This window comes from Ziziphus jujuba, chromosome 7 (genome assembly GCF_031755915.1).
Source record: "Ziziphus jujuba cultivar Dongzao chromosome 7, ASM3175591v1".
Lineage (NCBI taxonomy): Eukaryota > Viridiplantae > Streptophyta > Magnoliopsida > Rosales > Rhamnaceae > Ziziphus > Ziziphus jujuba.
The window spans coordinates 27984619-28005376 of record NC_083385.1 but is presented as its reverse complement, the minus strand read 5'-3'; the positions used below and the strand labels follow the sequence as shown (position 1 = coordinate 28005376).

The 20758-nt window shown below is 34.0% G+C and overlaps 2 protein-coding genes across 2 annotated transcripts; one reads left to right on the top strand and one right to left on the bottom strand.

The window, feature by feature from the left end:
* Positions 1-633: 633 nt before the first annotated feature.
* Positions 634-3042, top strand: LOC107425705 (ABC transporter G family member 5). The gene has a single exon (XM_060818681.1). It carries the CDS (start codon positions 820-822, stop codon positions 2815-2817), a length of 1998 nt encoding a protein of 665 aa, XP_060674664.1. The 5' UTR covers positions 634-819; the 3' UTR covers positions 2818-3042.
* A 606-nt stretch (positions 3043-3648) lies between these two features.
* Positions 3649-6602, bottom strand: LOC107425704 (pentatricopeptide repeat-containing protein At2g13600). The gene has a single exon (XM_016035718.4). It carries the CDS (start codon positions 6017-6019, stop codon positions 3899-3901), a length of 2121 nt encoding a protein of 706 aa, XP_015891204.1. The 5' UTR covers positions 6020-6602; the 3' UTR covers positions 3649-3898.
* Between the last annotated feature and the right edge of the window lie 14156 nt (positions 6603-20758).

Below are 20758 nucleotides of genomic sequence, written 5' to 3'. Positions count from 1 at the left end.
ACTCTAATAATGAACTTTTTAAAGATAATTATTTAATTCTCACGAATGATCATTTACTAATGTTAACAAATATTATCTTTCTATATACACTAATACAAGACGGTAATCTTTAGCCATTTCTACGAGAACCAAGTATATGCTTCCCATGCTGTTATACATACATACATATACATAGTTAGTATCTTATCAAAACATTCTGATAGCAAAACCATCTGGATTTTTATTATTAACTTTTTAACTGCTTCAATAATTGAAATTTTAAGATATCGTGACAATTTAAATGAGCTAGACCAATAATACAATTTGACTCATTTAAATTTTAAAACTAATTCTATATTTCAACCTTTGAGCAATTCAAAGATTGAAAAATAAAGTTTTGATAGAAAAACAATTAAGATATTAATTCTTCTAATATATATATATATATATATATAGACACATAAATATATACATGTAGACATGCAGTTTAATGGATATTTTGAAACCAGCAAACTTTACAACGAGATACCAGGAGATACCGCGTATCATACCACGTGAAGTATGCAATTCTCCAAGACAGAACAGCAACAACATGTGCACGTGAACTGTGTATACAAATTTGAGGACGCAAGACTCATTGCTGTTCTGCTTAATCCCTTTGCATATATACCACTCATGGTTTCACAAGTTGGAATTTGACTTGAGCTCAGTGCTATCGATTTAATATACATTTATATCCCAATATATATAAAAATAAATTATAAAAAGACAAATAAAATTGCAGTAATCCTTATTTACTACCCAAGAGCTTAGCTTGAGAGAGAGCTCATGAGCCAGTAAATGAAAACAGACAGAGAAACAGCTTCTTCAATGAAGAAACAAGGCTGTGAGATTGAGGCAATTGGAATCAATTACAAGATCCACAACAAAAACAAAAATCATTGTTCTTTTAAGATCTTGACCAAAGAGCCACACCCCCTCCATAATCATATTCAAGCAGTTGATCCAGAGCCAGAGCCAGAACCAGAAGATGTTCATCATCAGCAAGCCTCAAAACTTGATCAAAAAGTACAAGAACCAAGCTTCAGCCATGGAGTCAGGCATGTCCTAAAGGACGTGGACTGCAGAGCAAAACCATGGGAAATCCTCGCGATTGTCGGTCCAAGTGGCGCTGGGAAATCATCTCTGCTGGAAATCCTAGCTGGGAAACTCACCCCACAAAGCGGTTCAATCTTTGTCAATGAGAAACCAGTAGACAAAGCTCAGTTCAACAAGACTTCTGGCTATGTCACACAGAAAGATACCCTTTTTCCTCTGCTTACAGTGGAAGAAACACTAATGTTTAGCGCCAAGCTAAGGTTGAGGGTTCCTCCGCATCAACTAAGCTCCAAGGTGAAGTCTCTCATGGAAGAACTCGGCTTGAGTCATGTCGCCGGAACTCGTGTTGGAGATGAAAGAGTTCGAGGCATTTCTGGCGGCGAAAGGCGGCGAGTTTCCATTGGACTGGATGTCATTCATGATCCTAAAGTACTAATTCTCGATGAACCAACTTCAGGCCTCGACAGTACTTCTGCACTTCAGATCATAGATATGCTGAAAACCATGGCGGAAACCAGAGGGCGAACTATAATTCTGAGTATTCATCAGCCCGGGTTTAGGATCGTGAAGTTGTTCAACTCAATTCTTTTGCTGGCAGATGGTTCCGTTTTACACCATGGGACAGTGGATCAACTGGGTTTGAATCTAAGGCTTATGGGTCTGGAGCTTCCTCTTCATGTAAACGTTGTCGAATTCGCCATCGACTCGATCGAAACCATTCAACAATCTCAGCAAGCTCTTCACCAAGAAACGCTTCCACAATTGCCTTCCTCAACTACACAGCACAAGAAAGGAGATAAGTTCACTCTGCAGCAGCTCTTCCACCAATCCAAGGTCATTGATGAAGAAATCATCAGTTCGGGAATTGATTTTCCTCAAGACTTCGCAAATTCGAGGTTGAGAGAAACAGTGATTCTCACTCATAGATTCTCAAAGAACATTTTCCGAACCAAAGAACTTTTTGCATGCAGGACCATCCAGATGTTAATCTCGGGGCTTGTCTTGGGATCCATCTTTTATGATCTTAAGGATGATTTAACAGGCACTGAAGAAAAGGTTGGTCTATTTGCTTTCATTCTAACTTTTCTGTTATCTTGCACTACTGAAGCTTTACCAATCTTTCTTCAAGAGAGGGAGATCCTGATGAAAGAGACAGCTTGTGGGAGTTACAGAGTTTCTTCTTATGCAATTGCCAATGGATTAGTTTATTTGCCATTTCTACTCATTTTGGCAATCTTGTTCACAATTCCGCTATACTGGCTCGTTGGATTGAACCACAATTTCATGGCCTTCCTACATTTCTTGCTGTTAATCTGGTTGATATTATATACAGCAAACTCAGTTGTGGTATGTTTCAGTGCTTTAGTGCCTAATTTCATAGTTGGAAACTCTATTATTTCTGGTGTTATGGGATCTTTCTTTCTGTTCTCTGGCTACTTCATATCAAAACATGGAATTCCAAAATACTGGATTTTCATGCATTATATATCTCTGTTCAAGTATCCATTTGAAGGGTTTCTGATAAATGAGTTCTCAAAGTCAGGGAAGTGTCTGGAGTACTTGTTTGGGAAATGTATGGTTACAGGGGAAGATGTTCTTAGAGAAGAAGGATATGGTGAAGAAAGCAGGTGGAGGAATGTGATGGTGATGGTGTCCTTCATTTTGGTTTACAGGTTTATTTCTTATGTAATTCTTAGATTTAGATGCACCCAGAAGGGATTAAAGGATGCCCTTCTTTAGATCAGAAGGGATTAAAGGACGCCCTTCTTTAGAAAATTGAAAGTATGAAACTCTGTTTTTCTTTTCTCTCTCTTTCACGAGTGTATTAGATGGCTCACATGTCTTTGGAATTTACTTACTATAGCATTAGCATCCAAAAGAAATATCATAATTAAAAAATGGGCCAAAAAAAAAAAAGAAAAACTTTTGTCAGCAGTAGCGCTATTTGCTAGGTAGATTTGTTTCTGATGTCTTGTATATATCTCTCTTTCTCTCTCTCTCTCTCGATATATGTATATATATATATATATATATCAGGATAAGTGAATCTCCCTCTCTCTCATTTATGCGAATGCTCTTCATTTTTGTTTTTTTTTTTTTTAAAGAAAAAATTTGGTGCGCAATAAGTCCCATTGTGATGATAAAGCATTTTAAGGCATTTTTAACATCTAAAAAAAACCACTTATCTCTGGGACAACTTAGTTCTTTCAATAGGTAAAATGGAGCCTTACAGCCCCCAACAACCCACAATCAAAAAAAAAAAAAAAGAAAACAAAAAAACCACTTACTTCTGGGACAACTTAGTTCTTTCAATAGGTAAAATGGAGCCTTACAGCTAACTAGAATCACCCTGCGGTGGAAATCATTGCAGATACTCCAAACAGACAGCTATCAACATGTTGTTAAGCAAGCATGTGATTCTAACATTCAGCAAATCTATCATTTTCTCAAGCAATTGGTTTCAAAGTATCATTGGCAAAGCAGATTTCAGTAATGCAGCATGTCTAACTACCATATAGCCAACCATAGGAACAAAATTTCACTTTACCAATTGGAGAAGACCAGGAATATCATAGCCTATAGGTAAGGTAGTCTATTCATTGTATTCAACTTGAACTAATGAAATACTTTAATAAACAACAAAAAAATACAACTGTTTGAGTTCAGTATGGTAACAACCCACTTATAGAATATAATATAGATAGGATTTTTCAGAAATTGTATTTATAACCATGTGATCCCAAAATTGGGGGAAAAAATGTGATCAAGTACTGGTAAGACATATGAAAGAAAAATTAGTATAAATACCAATATTGCCAAGTTAATATCCAGCAACAGTATATTGTGGTGTATTCATTGTGTAACATGAAGTAAATTCAGAGTCACTATATTCCTCATCAACCTCATGACCAAAAGCATACGGGATGTATCCAGCTCGCTTCATTTGTCGTACGAGTGACTTGAGAAGCAAATAGATTTCTTTTCTTCTGGGATGCCTCTTGTCTTTGACCGTGAAAACATTTACATGCCCTTGTATTTCAATCCAACTGCAACCTGGCTGCTTGATAATTCCTTGTTGTCTCATTCGCTTCCTTGTCCTAACAACATCACCCCATCTTCCAAGCTCAGCATACATGTTTGAGAGAAGAACATAAGGTCCAGAATTCTTAGGCTCGAATTCTAAAAGTTTCTCTGCCACATACTTCCCTAAGGTAATGTTACGATGAACTTTACATGCAGCTAGCAACGATCCCCAGACAACATCATCGGGCTGCATTGGCATTGCTTCTATTAAATTCTTTGCTTCATCAAGGCAACCAGCTCGACCAAGTATATCCACCATACATGTGTAATGATCCTTCAATGGTACCAAACAGAACTCCTCCGTCATTGAGAGAAAGTAGTGCCACCCCTCTTCAACCAGCCCTCCATGGCTACAAGCACATAAGACACCAATCATGGTCACATGATCTGGTTGCTCCCCAGACACTAACATTTTTCTGAATATTCTGAGAGCTTCAGTTCCAAGACCATTTTGTGCATACCCAACAATCATACAATTCCATGAGACACAATCTCTTTCCACCATATTTTCAAAAACTCTATGCCCATCTTCAACTGATCCACATTTCATGTACATATCAATTAGAGAATTCCCAACAAAAATATCAGGCTCTTCCCCAGACTGGAAACGAAATCCATGTTTCAAGACATGTGTGTGAGCCTGCCTGCCAAGCTGCAGCTCAGCAAGATTTGCACAAGCATTAAGGAGATTCCCAAATGTGTAGTGGGTTGGCCAAACAGATTCTCTTTTCAAGAGGAGGAAGAGTGCAAGTGCCTCTTCATTTTCCCCAACTTGTGTGTACCCTGAAATAAGTGCATTCCAAGACACTACATTCCTTTCCATCATATTTGTAAACATTAACCTTGCAGTTTTTACACTTGCTGCCTTGGCATAGCCGCTTACCATGGAGGTTTCTGAGACCACATTCCTCATTGGCATCCTATCAAAAACCCATCTAGCTTCATTTAGCCTACTGCATTTCGCATACATATCAACCAATGCATTGCCTAAAATGAGATCATCTCTTAACTCATCACATTTCATAACACGGGCATGAATTTGCAGACCTTCATTTATTGCCGACATGCTTGCACATGCACTTACCACACTGGCTAATGTGACTTCATCTGGTTCAAAACCAAAATCCATCATCTTCCCGAAAACTTCTAGAGCTCTACTTGCTGGACCATTCTGCTCGTAACAACTAATCAAGCTATTCCAAGAAACAATGTTCTTCTCATCCATCCAATCAAAAACTCTTTGTGCACAAGTTGTACTACCACATTTAGAGTACATATCAATTAGGGCAGACCCCATATAAACATGAACAGAGTAGGGAGATTTCGATATTAAAGCATGGATTTGGGTACCCATTTTTAAATCTCTCAACCCTGAGCAAGCGCTAAGAGTACTACCAAACGTGTATTCATTAAGCATAAAATCTTCTCTACGCATCTCAACAAGACATTCCAAAGCTTCTTCAAAGTGATCATGCTGAGCAAATCCCGCAACCAATGAATTCCAAGAGCATTGATCACGTTCGGGCATTGATTCAAAAATCTGCACAGCCTCGTCAAGAAACCCCAATTTTGTTAACACAGTTATAATGGAGTTCCCACTAAAAACATTCCTGTCAGGCATTTTATCATACATCTTCCGTGCATCATCCAAGCAACCACATTTTCCATACACATCAATAAGCCTATTCTGTATAAAAATCTCAGACGAAAACTGGGTCTTGATGATACGGGCATGGATACGGCGTGCATCGTGTGCCGACTTTGTGCGGACGCAAGAATCCAAGAGCTTGGCAAAGGGTGAGGAGTCGAGGAAGGAGAGGTCACCAACAAGTTGCTTGAGCAATCCACGCTTTGCCATTCCATTATACTATAAGGCAAAGCAGCTTTCATGGGCGACTTGTGGATGAATATTTTTTAATAGCAACTGAGTACGAGACTAGTCAAACATAGCAGGAATGTCATTGGCGTTTGTGCTGCAAATATAAGTACCAAGGGACGACAAGGTTGCACCGAATTGGCTTGGCAAGGCAACTATATATATATTCACAATGATCAAAAATTTTGTTACACAAAGCCCCAGTGGATGGCAAAATAGGCTTAGGGAACAATTAGAAAACAAAAATAGGCATGATACAAGAGAATAACTTTACCCAAAAAAAAAAAAAAAAAAAAAAATTGTGAATAAAAAAAAAATATAACAAGAAATAAAGATGCATTTAATCTGGAAACCTTTCTCTCAATACTTGGTTACTGTTTTGTAAGTATCCCAGCTTTGGAAAATAACTTTCATAAACACGAGAAAAATAATGACATAAGTTTCTCAAAAATATCATAAAACTTCAATATGCTAACAATTCATCTTTCAAAAATATTTCATTAACCAAAAATATTAACATCCATGATTCTAATCCATGCTCATAAATCTATATCCATCCTCATCAATCAATTATCCAAAACACATTTAAAAGTCATAACCCAATATGCTATGAAAATCCATGTGTACTATGCCAAATGTTGGAAAATATGGACGTAACAACCATGTTCAAGGACCGGTTAAAGGACTCTTAAAACTGGGTGTTACATGTTTTTTATTGTTTGATTGAATTTGTGATGTAATGGCCAATAAATTTAGACATATTGATTGTTAACGATAAACGTTTTCAAATGTTTAAAAGTCTAGTTTATAACTCCATGTATGAAGCCTATACGTATACCCTCCTCCCTTGCAGAACACACACAACAATAATAACATTCAAAGACAATAGTTATTTTGTTATTTTCCCATAAAAATTCATGGGGCATATTTGGTACGCACGATTGAAATTGAGAGAAGGATTGAGATTAAGATTGAAAGGAGTAAAAATAATTCAGTTTTGTATTTGGACATAATTATATATATATATATATATATATATAGAGAGAGAGAGAGAGAGAGAGAGATAATTATTCTAAAATTGATTTTTGAATGAAATAAAATGATTTAAATTAGATAAATTTAATATAAAAAATACATAAGTATTTATCTAGTTATTTTTTAAAAAAGTTTATCTAATAAATATATAAAATCATTAATCTCGATTAATAAAATTGCATATATTAACCATGGCATCAATAAAAAAGAAAAAAGAATTAGAGAAACAAAACAAAAAGCAAACTAAACAAATAAAAAAATTGAAAGATAAGAAGAGAAAAAAATTGAAAGTAAAAGTGATATAATTAAAAAAAAAAAAAAAAAGAAAAGAACTAACAGTGAAAAAAAATGATGACTAAAAGAAAGAAAGAAACAAGGAAAAGAAGATAATATATATAAAGGAGGATAACAAATTAAAACAAAAATAACAGAAGAAAAAGAAAAACGAAAAAAAAAATCACAATAAGTCAAAACAAAATGAGATAAAATTATTCCACCTTTTTACATGAGGTTAATTATTTTACTTTGGGAATCAGTTGGTAAGTTTATGTTTTTTTTTAATTTTGTCAGCTGTTCACATTAAATATGGGATTGGGATAATTTTATTCCAATCCAATTCTTATCCTACCCATTAAACGTGGCCTAAAATTTTTAGGTTTCGTTGTGGCATTTTAAGTTTGTTAAATAGAAGTTTGGCACTGCAAGATTACAAAGCTTTTGACAATATGTTGCACCTTAGACGATAGATGCTACTGACTCACTTTCCTTTATGTGGAACAAATTGGTTAGGACGCTACCATTGCCACGATTGATAATTCATTTATATTTTTCTTGAATTTTTTTTAAAGTTGACTTTATATATTGTAACTTATATTTTATTTTTCATAGTATTTATGATACAGGAATATTATTATCTGTTCACTTTTTCTATTTTACATTCTAATTTGCCTACAATCTTAAAATAGAGACATAATTAGTTTTCCAGATTTTATTTCAGTTTTTGCCCACTGTTCGTCTTCTATTACATGTTGCATGTGCTTTTTTTTTTTTTTTTTTTTTTTTTTGGGGGCCTAGCAAATTTTATTTCCAAACTTTGTAAAGACGAACAGGTAACTCTTATTGAAGAGTAGGTTATTTTGATTTCTGTTCAGCACTAACGTTTCTTGTAGGAAACCTGACTTTTATTTTTATATAGTTTTGGTTTTCCATCATTTTGTTTTTTTGCTGAAATTTGTTTATGGGGTGAACAAAGAATTTTAGAACCTAAATATTTGGACAAAATTGAGATACACATTCAATTGAACATGTACAAGCAAACCCAAATTGTTTTCTTAAAGTTTTATTTCTTTTAAAACTAAAACCTGGTTTGGTTGTACATTAATATATGTGTGAAATGGGGCGTAATTTGAGGTTCAATTTGGCTTAAAAAATGTTAGTCTAAATGTATGGAATAGTATATTTATATATGTAAATATATGTGGACAAATTAAAACAACATAAATAAAATTACATAAAATAATAAAAACAAATTAGAACCTGTATGTCTTTATTAATGGTAATCTATTTTTGAGTATGTCCTTATTAATGGTAATCTATTTTTGATGAAACTTGATCGAGGTTTGTATGGTACCATAGTCTTCGAAAGACAATTTCTGCCCATCGGTGCAGATGATTTCTGTCCATCGGTGCAGATGATTTCCTATGGTCGTCTCCTAGGTTACAATGAATACAAAAATTATAAGATATAGTACGTTTGAACCTTTTTTCTTTGAACTATCAGTGTACCTTTATTTTACCACATTCAATGTATTTTCTTTTTCTGGTTTTTCACGTTGTATCTCAAAAACTATTTTTCTCTGTAAAACCTTTTTCCAACTGAATAGAATGTTGAAAAAGACGTGAAACCAAAAAACTCTCAGCATAGAGTTCTTTTTCCCTTAAAGCTCTTAACACACATTTTTCAAAATATTATCATCTATTTTATTCAAAATAAACATTATTTTCTCAATCATCAAACTGAAAGGGACCCAAAAAATAAAAGCCCAAAATCATTCGCATAGAGCAGGCCCAAACTATAATAATCCCTCACGTGAATGATTTAACTACTAAAAACAAAGTATGACTCTGATGGTAAAACTCTGTAGTTGGAACCTGCATAGGATAGGTAAATGTTACTCTTTGAATCTTCCCTTGTAAGACTACATTTACTTTACTGACTAATAGTAGATGCGATATTTTTGAACCATTTCGTCGTTTGTGTAAATGAAAACACAGCCCACACATGATTCCTTCCTTGTATACTTCAGTTCTCACTGTTGTTTTCATTTTGGCTTTGAACACTTTCCTAGTTCTGCGAGAGTTTCTAAAGAATTACGCCTCTAACAATTCTCCTTTGAAGTGGCCACTCTTCTCTCTCACATAGGTGATTCATATCTCCTACGTAATCAGTATAACTATGCATAGATTACTAAACACACACTTATAGGAATCATTAAAAGCATACTTAATGCTTATCCTTCATGTATCACTGTTTCGTCATAGGAATGGGTAGAGGATTAATCCCCACAATGATCTACATCAGTCTTTACAATTGTCTTATCCCATTGAACTTAGATTTTGGGATCTTCAGTCAACTAGATTGGGTTTCCATCGTATTGACTTTACTCACGGGCTTTAATCTCATTCCCCTCAATGACTTCTCAACTAAGTCTCCATTTAACCCTTTGATTAGCAAATCTGCAATGTTATCTTTTGACTTTACATAATTTATTGAGATAACTCCAGTTGGGATTAATTATTTAATGGAATTGTACCTACGATGAATATGTCTAAACTTTCCATTTGTGCCCTACCAATTGCAGATTGATTATGATAATGTAAACTTATTGCTAGCAGGTTTAGGCCACCTAGGAATGCCTTCTAAAAATTGGCGTAGTCCCCATTCTGCCTCTTCACCAAAATTGTCTAATGCGATAAACTCAGATTCCATCATGGATTAAGCTATCACAGTTTGTTTTGAGGATTTCCATGTCACGGCTGCACCTGCTAATGTGAAAATATAGCCACTAGTGAACTTTGAATCTTTGATATCTGATATCTAATTCGCATTACTATATTCTTCTAATACAGCAAGATATCTTGCATAGTGCAGTCCGTATTCACGAGTATATCGTAAGTATCTTAGTACTCTAACGATCCCTTTTCAATGATCTTCATTTAGATTACTTGTGTATCTACTAAGTTTACTTATTGCGTAGGTTAAGTCTGGTCTGGTACAACTCATCAAGTATATCAAACTTCCAATAACCCTTGCATATTCCACTTAAGATACACTTTCTCCTTTATTTTTGGATAAGTGTCAACTCATATCTATGGGTGTTCTGGCTATATTAGTATTATCATTACTAAACTTAGCCAGTATTTTATCCACATAATATGTTTGACTAAGAATGATACCATTCAAAGTCCTAGTGATTTTCATTCCTAAAATCACATTAACAAGCTCCATATCTTTCATGTCAAATTTGAAATTTAATATGACTTTTGTAGTTCAGACCATATTGTCGTTATTACCTACAATGAGTATGTTATCTACATACAAACAAAGAATGACATATCAATTCTCTATATCTTTTACATAGATACATTTGTCACACTCATTTATTTTAAACTTATCATTTAGCATGGCACTATCAACTTTTTGATGCCACTACTTTGGAGCTTGTTAAGTTCATACAAGGATTTCACTAATCTACAGACTTTCTTTTCTTATCCTAGTATGGAAAAACCCTCAGGTTGCTCCATATAAATCTTTTCATCAAGATCTCCATTAAGAAATGTTGTTTTAACATCCATTTGATGTACTTCAAGATCCCACAATACAATGATCGCCAGTACCATCTTTATAGAATTTATCCTTGTTACTAAAGAATAAGTATCAAAATAATCAAGGCCTTCTTTTTACTTGTATCCCTTAATTACAAGCCTCGCCTTATATTTATTTATTGAACCATCTGCTTTCATCTTCCTTTTAAAGATCCATTTGAAACCCAAAGGTTAACAACCTGGAGGAAGATCTATTAATTCCCATGTGTGATTCTGTAGGATAGAATCAATCTCACTTTTTACGACTATTTTCCATAAATTCTCTTCAGGAGAATTTACAACTTTTTGGAAGTTTTGAGGTTCACTTTCTAGAGTATAAGTAAGAAAATCTGGACCGTAGAATTTTTTGGTTCTTACTCTTTTGCTACGTCTAATCTCAAACCCAATCTCATCTTCATTCTCTTGTTCTCGATCACTATCATTACTGATAGCATCGTAAGTTTGTTTAGATGAACTCAGTCCTTCTTCCACTTTATACGAAAAAATGTGTTCGAAAAATTATGCATTTTTCGATTCCATTATTGTGTTCTTATGTATATCAGGAATTTCTGACCTATACACGAGAAACCAATACGTACTACCATTTTGTGCATATTCTATGAAAATACAATCAACTATTTTGGGATCTATCTTTACCTTCTTAGATGTAGGTACTATTACTTTGGCTAGACACCCCCACACTAGTAAATATTTATAGGAAGGTTGTCTTACTTGCCATAGCTCATAGGTTGTCTTTACCTTATCTTTTCGGGGTACCTTATTTAAAAGGTCGTTTGCCGATAAAATGGCTTCCCTCACAATTTCTGAGGTAATCCAGAACTTATTAGCATTGCATTCATCATTTCTTTCAAAATTCTTATTTTTTCGTTCAGCCACACCATTAGACTGTGGTGAATATGGTGGAGTAACTTCATGTATAATGCCTCGTTGTCCACAATAATCTCTAAACGGAATTACATACTCCCTACCACGATCACTTTTGATAACTTCTGTTGAGTTGACTCTCAACTTCAGTTTTATAAAGAATAAATTTCTCTATTGCCTCATCTTTGTTCTTAAGCAAATACACATAGCAATATTTCATGCTATCATCAATAAAAGTGATAAAATGCTTATTACCACCTCTAGTCGGTGCGAATTTTAAATTACATACATCAGTATGTATTAAATACAAACATTCATTATTTCTTTCAATTGTTTGATATGATGACCTTTTTGATTTTCCTTCCACACAAGTTTCACATTTATGTTTGAAATCAATTTCAAACGTGGGGAATATGATTCAAGTTAATTAACCTCGGCAGAGAATTAAAATTAACATGTCCTAGTCTATCATGCCACAAAATGGAAGACTCAAGCAAGTAAATAGAAGAATTATTAGGTTTATTCATTTCTTTTGGCTTTATAGTCATTATATTAAGTTTAAATAAACCATTGACTATATAGCCCTTTCCCACAAACATCCCAACCTTGGACAAAATAACCTTATCTGACTCAAACACTAAGTGAGAACCATGTATGTTCAGCAGCATTCCAGATATCAGATTTTTGTGAATATCTGGAACATATGATACATTATTTAGAGTCAGTTCTTTTTCAGAGGTCATCTTCAGGACTACTTTGCTTTCATCTTGGATTTTTAAGATGGTGGAGTTACCCTTGAACAACTTCTCCCCATTCTTCTTTGGTTTGAAGGAAGTGAACATGTTCCTGTCTGAATACACGTGGTGGGTCACACCAGTATCTACCCATCATTCTCTAGGATTAGATCTCACCAAGTTCACATTAAAGACAACAGTGCTAAGGTTAAGGTCATCAACCTTTCGAGTGATGCGCTCCATCATCTATGCCTTTTTATTCCTCTTCCTATTCGGTGGCCTACATTCTGTAGATTTGTGACCCATCTTGTCACAGTTGAAGCACTTGCCTTGAAACTTAGCCTTTTTGGAGATCCCTCCTTTAGGCCATAACTTGAAATCTTTTCCAGTTTTCTTCTTATTCTTAGAGCTTTGACCATACTCCACAATATTAGCCTACACCAAAGCCTTCAAGGATCTTTAATCAAATTTCCTGTTATCATCTTCTATGCAAAGCTTACTAATAAGAGCCTCCATATCTATCTCTTTTCTCTTATGCTTGGTATAATTTCTGAAGTCTCTCCAACTATGAGGTAGCTTATCAATCATAGAAGCTACTTGGAAGTCTTCATTAATTATCATCCATTCAGCAAGAAGTTCTTAGATGATCACTTACAAGTCATGGACTTTACTTATTAATGGCTTGGTATCCACCATCTTGTAGTCTAAGAATCGGCCTACACCAAACTTTCTGGACCCAACATTTTCAATTTTCCGGTTCAGTGTTTCCCATAGCTCCGTTGCTGACTTCGTGCCATAATATACTCTGTACAGGGCATCAAACAGATCATTTAGGACATAATTCCAACATAGATAATCAGAATGGTTCCATGCCTCCACCACCATGAGTGTCTCCTTATCACTTTCTTCATTGCTTGGTAGAGCATCTTTGGTTAAGAACCTTACAAGTCCCAGCGTTGTCAAGACAACATCTTCTGTTGCTACCTCTTGAAATTTGCTCCATTGAACTTCTCAGATCTTTTTGCATGACTTGCAGATGGAGACATCTGAATCCTAGGAGTCTAAGTGGGCATAGTCATATTGTCTCCACTTGCGATTTTTATATGAATCACAAAAATATAAATCAATTAGTTGTTATTTTTTATCTCAACAAACTAATTATAATCAATTTCCAATAGGAAAAACATAAAAAAATGTGATTTTAAAGGGTTTCTGTATACACCATAAAATTTCTATATACACCCACAAAATTACTGTATACACCCATAAAATTGCTATATACACTCATAAAATTACTTTATACACCCATCAGACTGATATCATCAATTACACAAGGATGACACCCACGTGGCACCCATGCTGACATGGCACTCGCCACATCATAAACATGCTCACATGTCACTTGCCACATCATCACCTTTGCTGATGTGTCTCACCACATGGCACCACGAACTGACATGGCAACACTGCCACATCATCAACTCCCTAACATAGTTACGCCACATGATAATCATGCTAACATGGCACAATGGCTGCATCATCATAGGCTGACTGGCCCTCTTACGTGTTGCTGACGTCACGCCATGTGGCCTGTTTGGGGCCCAACATGTGGTGCATTCTCTGTTAGACACGTGTCATGTGCCATAGACAATAGTGTCACCTGTAAGAGGTCGACATGTGGCATTTCCTCAGCGCAACACGTGGCTTATGGCAAAATTTGACATGTGTCACCTGCCACAGGTCAACACGTGTCACAGTTATGACTCGTGGCACTGCAATTGGGTGACACGCGGCCTCGCGATTGTGCGACACATGGCCGCGCCACTGTGTGCTACGTCGCCTTGCCACTGTGAGCCATTTGTCATCGCCTCGTGTCGCCATGTGTCTCTCTCTCACGCAACATGTGGTGATCCATTTTTAATTAGGCCGAATCCTCTTGGACCTGGGTTTGGTCTGGGCATGGGTCTTTGGACTGAACAGTAGCCTGTTCTAATCACGAGCTGAGCTTTGGAACTGAGCCAAGTCCATCAGAATTTTAAATTAGGGCCCAAAAACCTAAAAACCTACCCATACCCGTTTCTCCGACCCTTTAACCCATTTTCTGACCTGTTTTCAACATCTAGCTAGGTTGATTTTGATCCTTTTTCTTAGTAAACGGTTCAGCCGATCCATTTTCAATTTTTCAACTAGTTTTTTCCTTTTCCAACGACCGAAAAAACACAAAAAACTTCATAATAATATGGGCAAGCTAATTTCTAGAAAAACTTATTGAAAAAACAAAAATTAAATACATACCCACCCATAATATTATACACAGTTTCTTCAAATTTTTTTTTCTTTTTAATCGAAATATACAAAACTAAAATAAAAAACATATATAAACAAATAAAATCATAGGCATGTATCTTTTTGGTTACAACAATTTTGATTAAACAAAATTATACATATACCCAATCAACATAATCATGGGTAAAATTATGGCATTCTTAAACACACAGATCAAAATAAAATACAAACCACATATATCTACATATATTAATCGAAAAATCGTCTTAAGATTGTTAGTCTAAATGTATGGAATAATATATTTATATATGTAAATATATGTGGATAAGCTAAAACAACATAAATAAAATTACATAAAATAATAAAAACAAATTAGAACATGTATGTCCTCCTTAATGGTGATATGCTCTTGATGAAACTTGATCGAGGCCTGTATGGTACCACAATCTCCTTAAGATGATTTCCATCCATCGGTGCGGATGATTTCTGATGGTTGTCTCCCAGGATACAACAGACATAAAAGCTATCCGATACAGCACCTCTGAAGCTTTTTTCTTCAAACTATCAGTGTACCTTTACTTTACCACAGTCAATGTATTTTCTTTTTCTGGTTTTTCACGTTGTATCTTCAAAATTATTTTTTTTGTGTAAAACCCTTTTCCAACTAAACAGAACGTTGAAAAAACATGAAACCACAAAACTCTCAACACAAAGTTCTTTTTCCCTTAAAACTCTCAACACACATTTTTCAAAATATTATTATTTATTTTATTCAAAATAAACATTATTTTCTCAATCATCAAGCCGAAAGGGAGCCAAAAAATAAAAGCACAAAATCATTCATATATAGCAGGCCAAGACTATAACAAAAAATACGTAATTTTTTAGAACCAAATAGTGGAATGGAGGTTTTATAAACTTTGTTGGATATTATTTTTAATGCATTTTTTTGGTTAACTTGGGTACAAAATTAGGTTCAAGTTCAACACATATCCATAAAAACTAGTGTCTTGAAAAGTGAAATCCAGATAAATCTCTCAACTGGGTTCGCGACTCATGAAAGAGGAAATCGGATCAACCCGCGACTTTGTAGGAGATTGAGTGGTGCTTGTTCTATGGGATGAAACTGGGTCATGCAGGTCAATTTAGGCACTAGCTAGGCTTGCTAATCATACTGGACTAGATTGGGTTGACTACTGGGCTACATGCTAGATTGGGCTAGGCATTGGGCTGGGTGGAAACTGCATGGCTTAGATGTTGATATTAGCATGCTGACATCATTATGGAAAGAACATTTTTTGAAAAAAAAAATTTAATTATTTTTTCCCTCTTTCCTCCTAGTATTTTTGTTGCAATTTTTAGTTATATGGAAACAATTAACAATTTTTAATTTGAATTCTCTGAAAAATGGTAACTTATGCAAGTGCTTCTCTTGACAAAGAGACGATTTCCATCCCTGTGGCACATGTATCTAATTCCGTTCCTGTGGTACAGGCGCTTACCTTTACTGTGACAGTTCCAATAAGAGGTGGCAGTAGAAGATGAAGTTTTATTTGATTGCCTTAAACTTTATGAGGTTCTTGGCTGAGAACACTCTAACAATAAGTAATGATGAGAGGGATTCTTAAGTCCTCATTGCGTATAATGTGCGAAAAACTTCTAACTATTTATGTTGAAATTATGCTTTGAACAGTACAATTGTTTCACTTGTATAATATTTATGGTAAAAAGAGAATAACAAAGGAATTGTGAAAGTTCTTGTATTAAAAAAATAAGGCTAAGTATGTTAGTGTCAAGAAATTCGTTGTGGGTTGATTTTTAGATTATAAAATGGCAGACTTAAAAACCATCAATAGTCAAGCTCAAGAGATTCAAATGATCTTGCATGAAATCTACTTCAAAAGGATGGTCTTGAGTGAAGCCTTTTAATTAGCTACCATCACTGAGAAGCTACTCCCTACATAGAAGGATTTCAAGAACTACCTAAAGCACAAGTAAAATGAGATAAATGTTGAAGAACTGATTGTTAGACTTCAAATTTAGGAAGAAAATAGGGGTTTTGATAGAAGAGTTTCATCTCAGGTATTATTAAGGCAAGTATAGTGAAGCATGCTCATAGCTCTATGTTAAAGAGAAAGACAAGCAAAGGGTACGACCTAGGACTTGAAGGATGGATATCCAAGAAATAAAAATTCCAAGGGAAGTACTTCAACTGTAATAAGATGGGTCACAAAGTGGAAAGGTAATCTTGAAATCTAAGGTCAAAAAGTGCTTCAATTTTTATAATGTCTAAAATCAAAGGTGAAGGTAAGGTAACCTTGAAGATGACATTTTAGAAAACCTAGACTCTAAACAATGTCATGTCTGTGCCAAAATTTTGCAAAAACCTTAAGTTCAGATTGCTATTGAACAAGCATGGATTCTACATAATATTTGAGTTTGAGAAAGTTGTTTTGTCTAAATTAGGGATGTTCATAAGTAAGGATATGTATCCAAAAATAGACTTTTTAAGCTAAATGTAATGACTGTAAAGAGGAAAAATATGAGTAAAGTTGGTAGTTCTTCTGTTACTTGCTTGAATCTTGCAATTTGTGGTATTGTAGAGTAGGATATGTTAATTATAATTTTTTGAAGAGATTGAGTAAGCTAAGTCATGTTCCCACATTTCAAATTGATTCTAAACATAAATTCAAGATTTGTGTTGAGAAAAAAATGACAAGATTATCATTCCAAAAGATTGAAAGGAATATCAAATTTTTGGATATGATCTATGGTGATATATATGATTTAAGTTCACCAACTAGGGATGGTAGTAAGTATTTTACTACATTTTTCAATGATGCCATGAAATATTGGTATGTGCATTTGCTTAAAAGCAAGGACAAAGTATTATAAAACTAAAGTTAAGAATCAATTCAACAAGAAAATTAAGTTGATAATAAGGGATCAAGGAAGTGAATATGTAACATAAATTGGTGAATACTATGCATAACATGGAATTAGACATGAAGTTATACCATCTTATTAATCTTAGTCAAATGGTGGGTTGAATGAAAGAATCATACCTTGAAGGATATGATGAATGAAACGTTAATAAGTTATGTACTACCACAAAACATGTGGGAGGAAGCTATATTTTTGGCAAATTACCTTTTAAATAAGTTACCCTATAAGAGAGAACAAAAGATTCCATATGAGCTATAGAAAGGAAGACAATTTTCCTATAAATATTTACAAACACAGAGGTGTCTCGCCAAAGTAGTTGAACCTACTCCAAAGAAGGTGAAATAGGTTCGAAAATCGTTGATTGCATCTTCATTACCTATGCACAAAACAATATTGCTTACAAATTTCTTGTGTATAAGTTTGAAATCCCTTATATACACAAAAAGTTGATAATGGAATCAAGGAATGTATGATTCTTTTAACATGTTTTCCCATGTAAGTCTAAATAGTGACCAAGCTTATCTAAACGAACGTATAAGACTGAATGAAGATTGTCAAGAAGAATAAGAGCAAGATGTTGAAGATGAACTTACACGTAACAAGAGAATAAGGACCAAAAAAGCCTTTAGTCTATATTTTTAACCTATCTGCTAGAAAGTGAACCTCAAAGCTTCAAAAAGATGTGAACTTTCTCGAAAGTACTTTTAGTGTAAAGTGGTCATTAAGAATGAAATTAATTCTATCTTGTAAAATCATAGTTAGGAATTAGTAGACATTCCTCCAGGTTGTAAACAACTAGAATACTAATGGATTTTGAAAGCAGGTGGAACATTTAATAAATATAAGGCCAGACTAGTAATTAAAGGATATAAATAATGAGACAACGTTGATTACTTTGATATATATTCTTCCATGACATAAATAAGTTCCATAAGGATGGTACCTGCGATTGTCCCAATACAGAATCTTGAGGTCCATCAAATATTTGTAAAGACTACTTTTCTATATGGTGATTTAGATGAATAGATATATATGAAGCAACCCAAGGATTTTTTCGCTCTAGGGAATGAAAAGAAAGTCTGCAGATTAATGACATTATAACTGTGTACATGTCAAAGATACAAAAAATGGCTGTGCTATTTTTGTTTCTATATGTTGATGACATGCTCATATTGGAAGCAATGACAAAATAGTCAAATTTATTAAGGCTATGTTGAACTAAAGCTTTGACATGAAAGATATAGAACTTGCAGATATGAGTTTTGACATGAAAGATATAGGACCTGTAGATATGATTTTAAGGAATCTTAAAAATTTTAAATGGACTGAGTTTTAGTTAGTCGCATTACAAGGAAAAAAATATCGGAGAAATTCAGTATAGGTGATTCTGGTACAACCAAAACACCCTTCAATTTAAATCTTCACCTATCCAAGAATAAAAGTGAAAGTGTATCTTAAGTGGAGTATTCTAGGGTGAATGAAAGTCTAATGTACTTAATAAGTTGTACAAGACCAAACATAACCTATATAGTTAACAAACCAAGTAGATACAGGAGTAATCCAAGCAATGATTACTTGAAAGGAATTGTAAGAGTACCGAGATACTTGTAGTATACTCATTGTTGTGGGTTGCACTAGATAAGTTTTGACTGGGGAAATCTTATCGAACTTTTCTATAAAAAATCCAATAGCATCTTCCTTAAGGGTTGGACATATCACAAAATTCTCTACACAAAAAACACATTTCTAAAAGGCACCACCTTATTTCTCCTACCTTACTAACAAAGATTTCCATACAGGCAGTACCTCAAAATACAATACAGGAAATAAGCACATTAAATAAATAATAATTCAATATAGTATACAAAGCATAATGGGGTTACACATAAGTATAGAGTTTAATCCAACAGAGAGGGATAATAAAGAAATATTACAAGAAAAGAAAGGAAATGGAAAAAGGTCTTATTGGGACTGAGCAACGGAAAGAAAATGTTAAGCTTGCCTCCAGACAGTCAACACCTACTGCACCTGGGCCTAGGAAAATGAATTTAAAAATAGAAAAATAATAAAATGCTAATTATCCTAGTGAATGGTCCAAATACTACATAAAATATAATAATATAATAATATAAAATAAAAACGCTTAATAATTAATAAATAAATAAATAAATAGTTAAAAAATAATAAATAAATAAAATTAAAAATTTTCTCTCAAAACCCTCACAATTTCCCTTTGCTGGAAAAGTTTCTATTTTTGAAACTATTTTCCCAAAACCCATCATTTTTATATCCACGAAAATAAAATAAATAAATAAATAAAATATAAATAATTTAAGATTAAAATTAACATTGAAAATAATTTGTTAACAAATAATTAAATTTGAAATAAAATACCATAAGGTAAAACAAAATCATAAATAAAATTTGTATTAGAAAGTTTTAGTATAAAAACAAATTAACATAATATATACAATTTTGATTCAATAAATTAGTTAAATAATAAAAGTTTAATCAATTTAAAATCTCAATTTAAAAAAAATCATAAAATACATTTTAATACATGTTGTTTTGAAAAACGTGTTAAGAAATCAACTTCATGCAGTACACTATATACCAAGTAGTGTCAAATGGTACTCGGTATCCTAAGTACTACTCTGACGGGAAGGTTAAAAAGAGAAATCTACAAAAGGTTATCTTGACATTCCAAGATACCGATTTTAATAACCAGTGATCCTGGCCATAGAAGGGGACAGTTGATGTTTACTATGCAAAATATTTGCTAACCTTCAGGTCCGTAGCTCCCACAGGATGACCATATATACTTGCACGATAATCAACAAATACAGTATGAAATATTAGTACTATATGGTACATCTAAAACCATAAAATCGGAAACATGAAAAGTATCGAAAATCTCATAAAATATCACCGGGTTTAGTACATTTTTCTAGACCCATAAAATTCCATATTT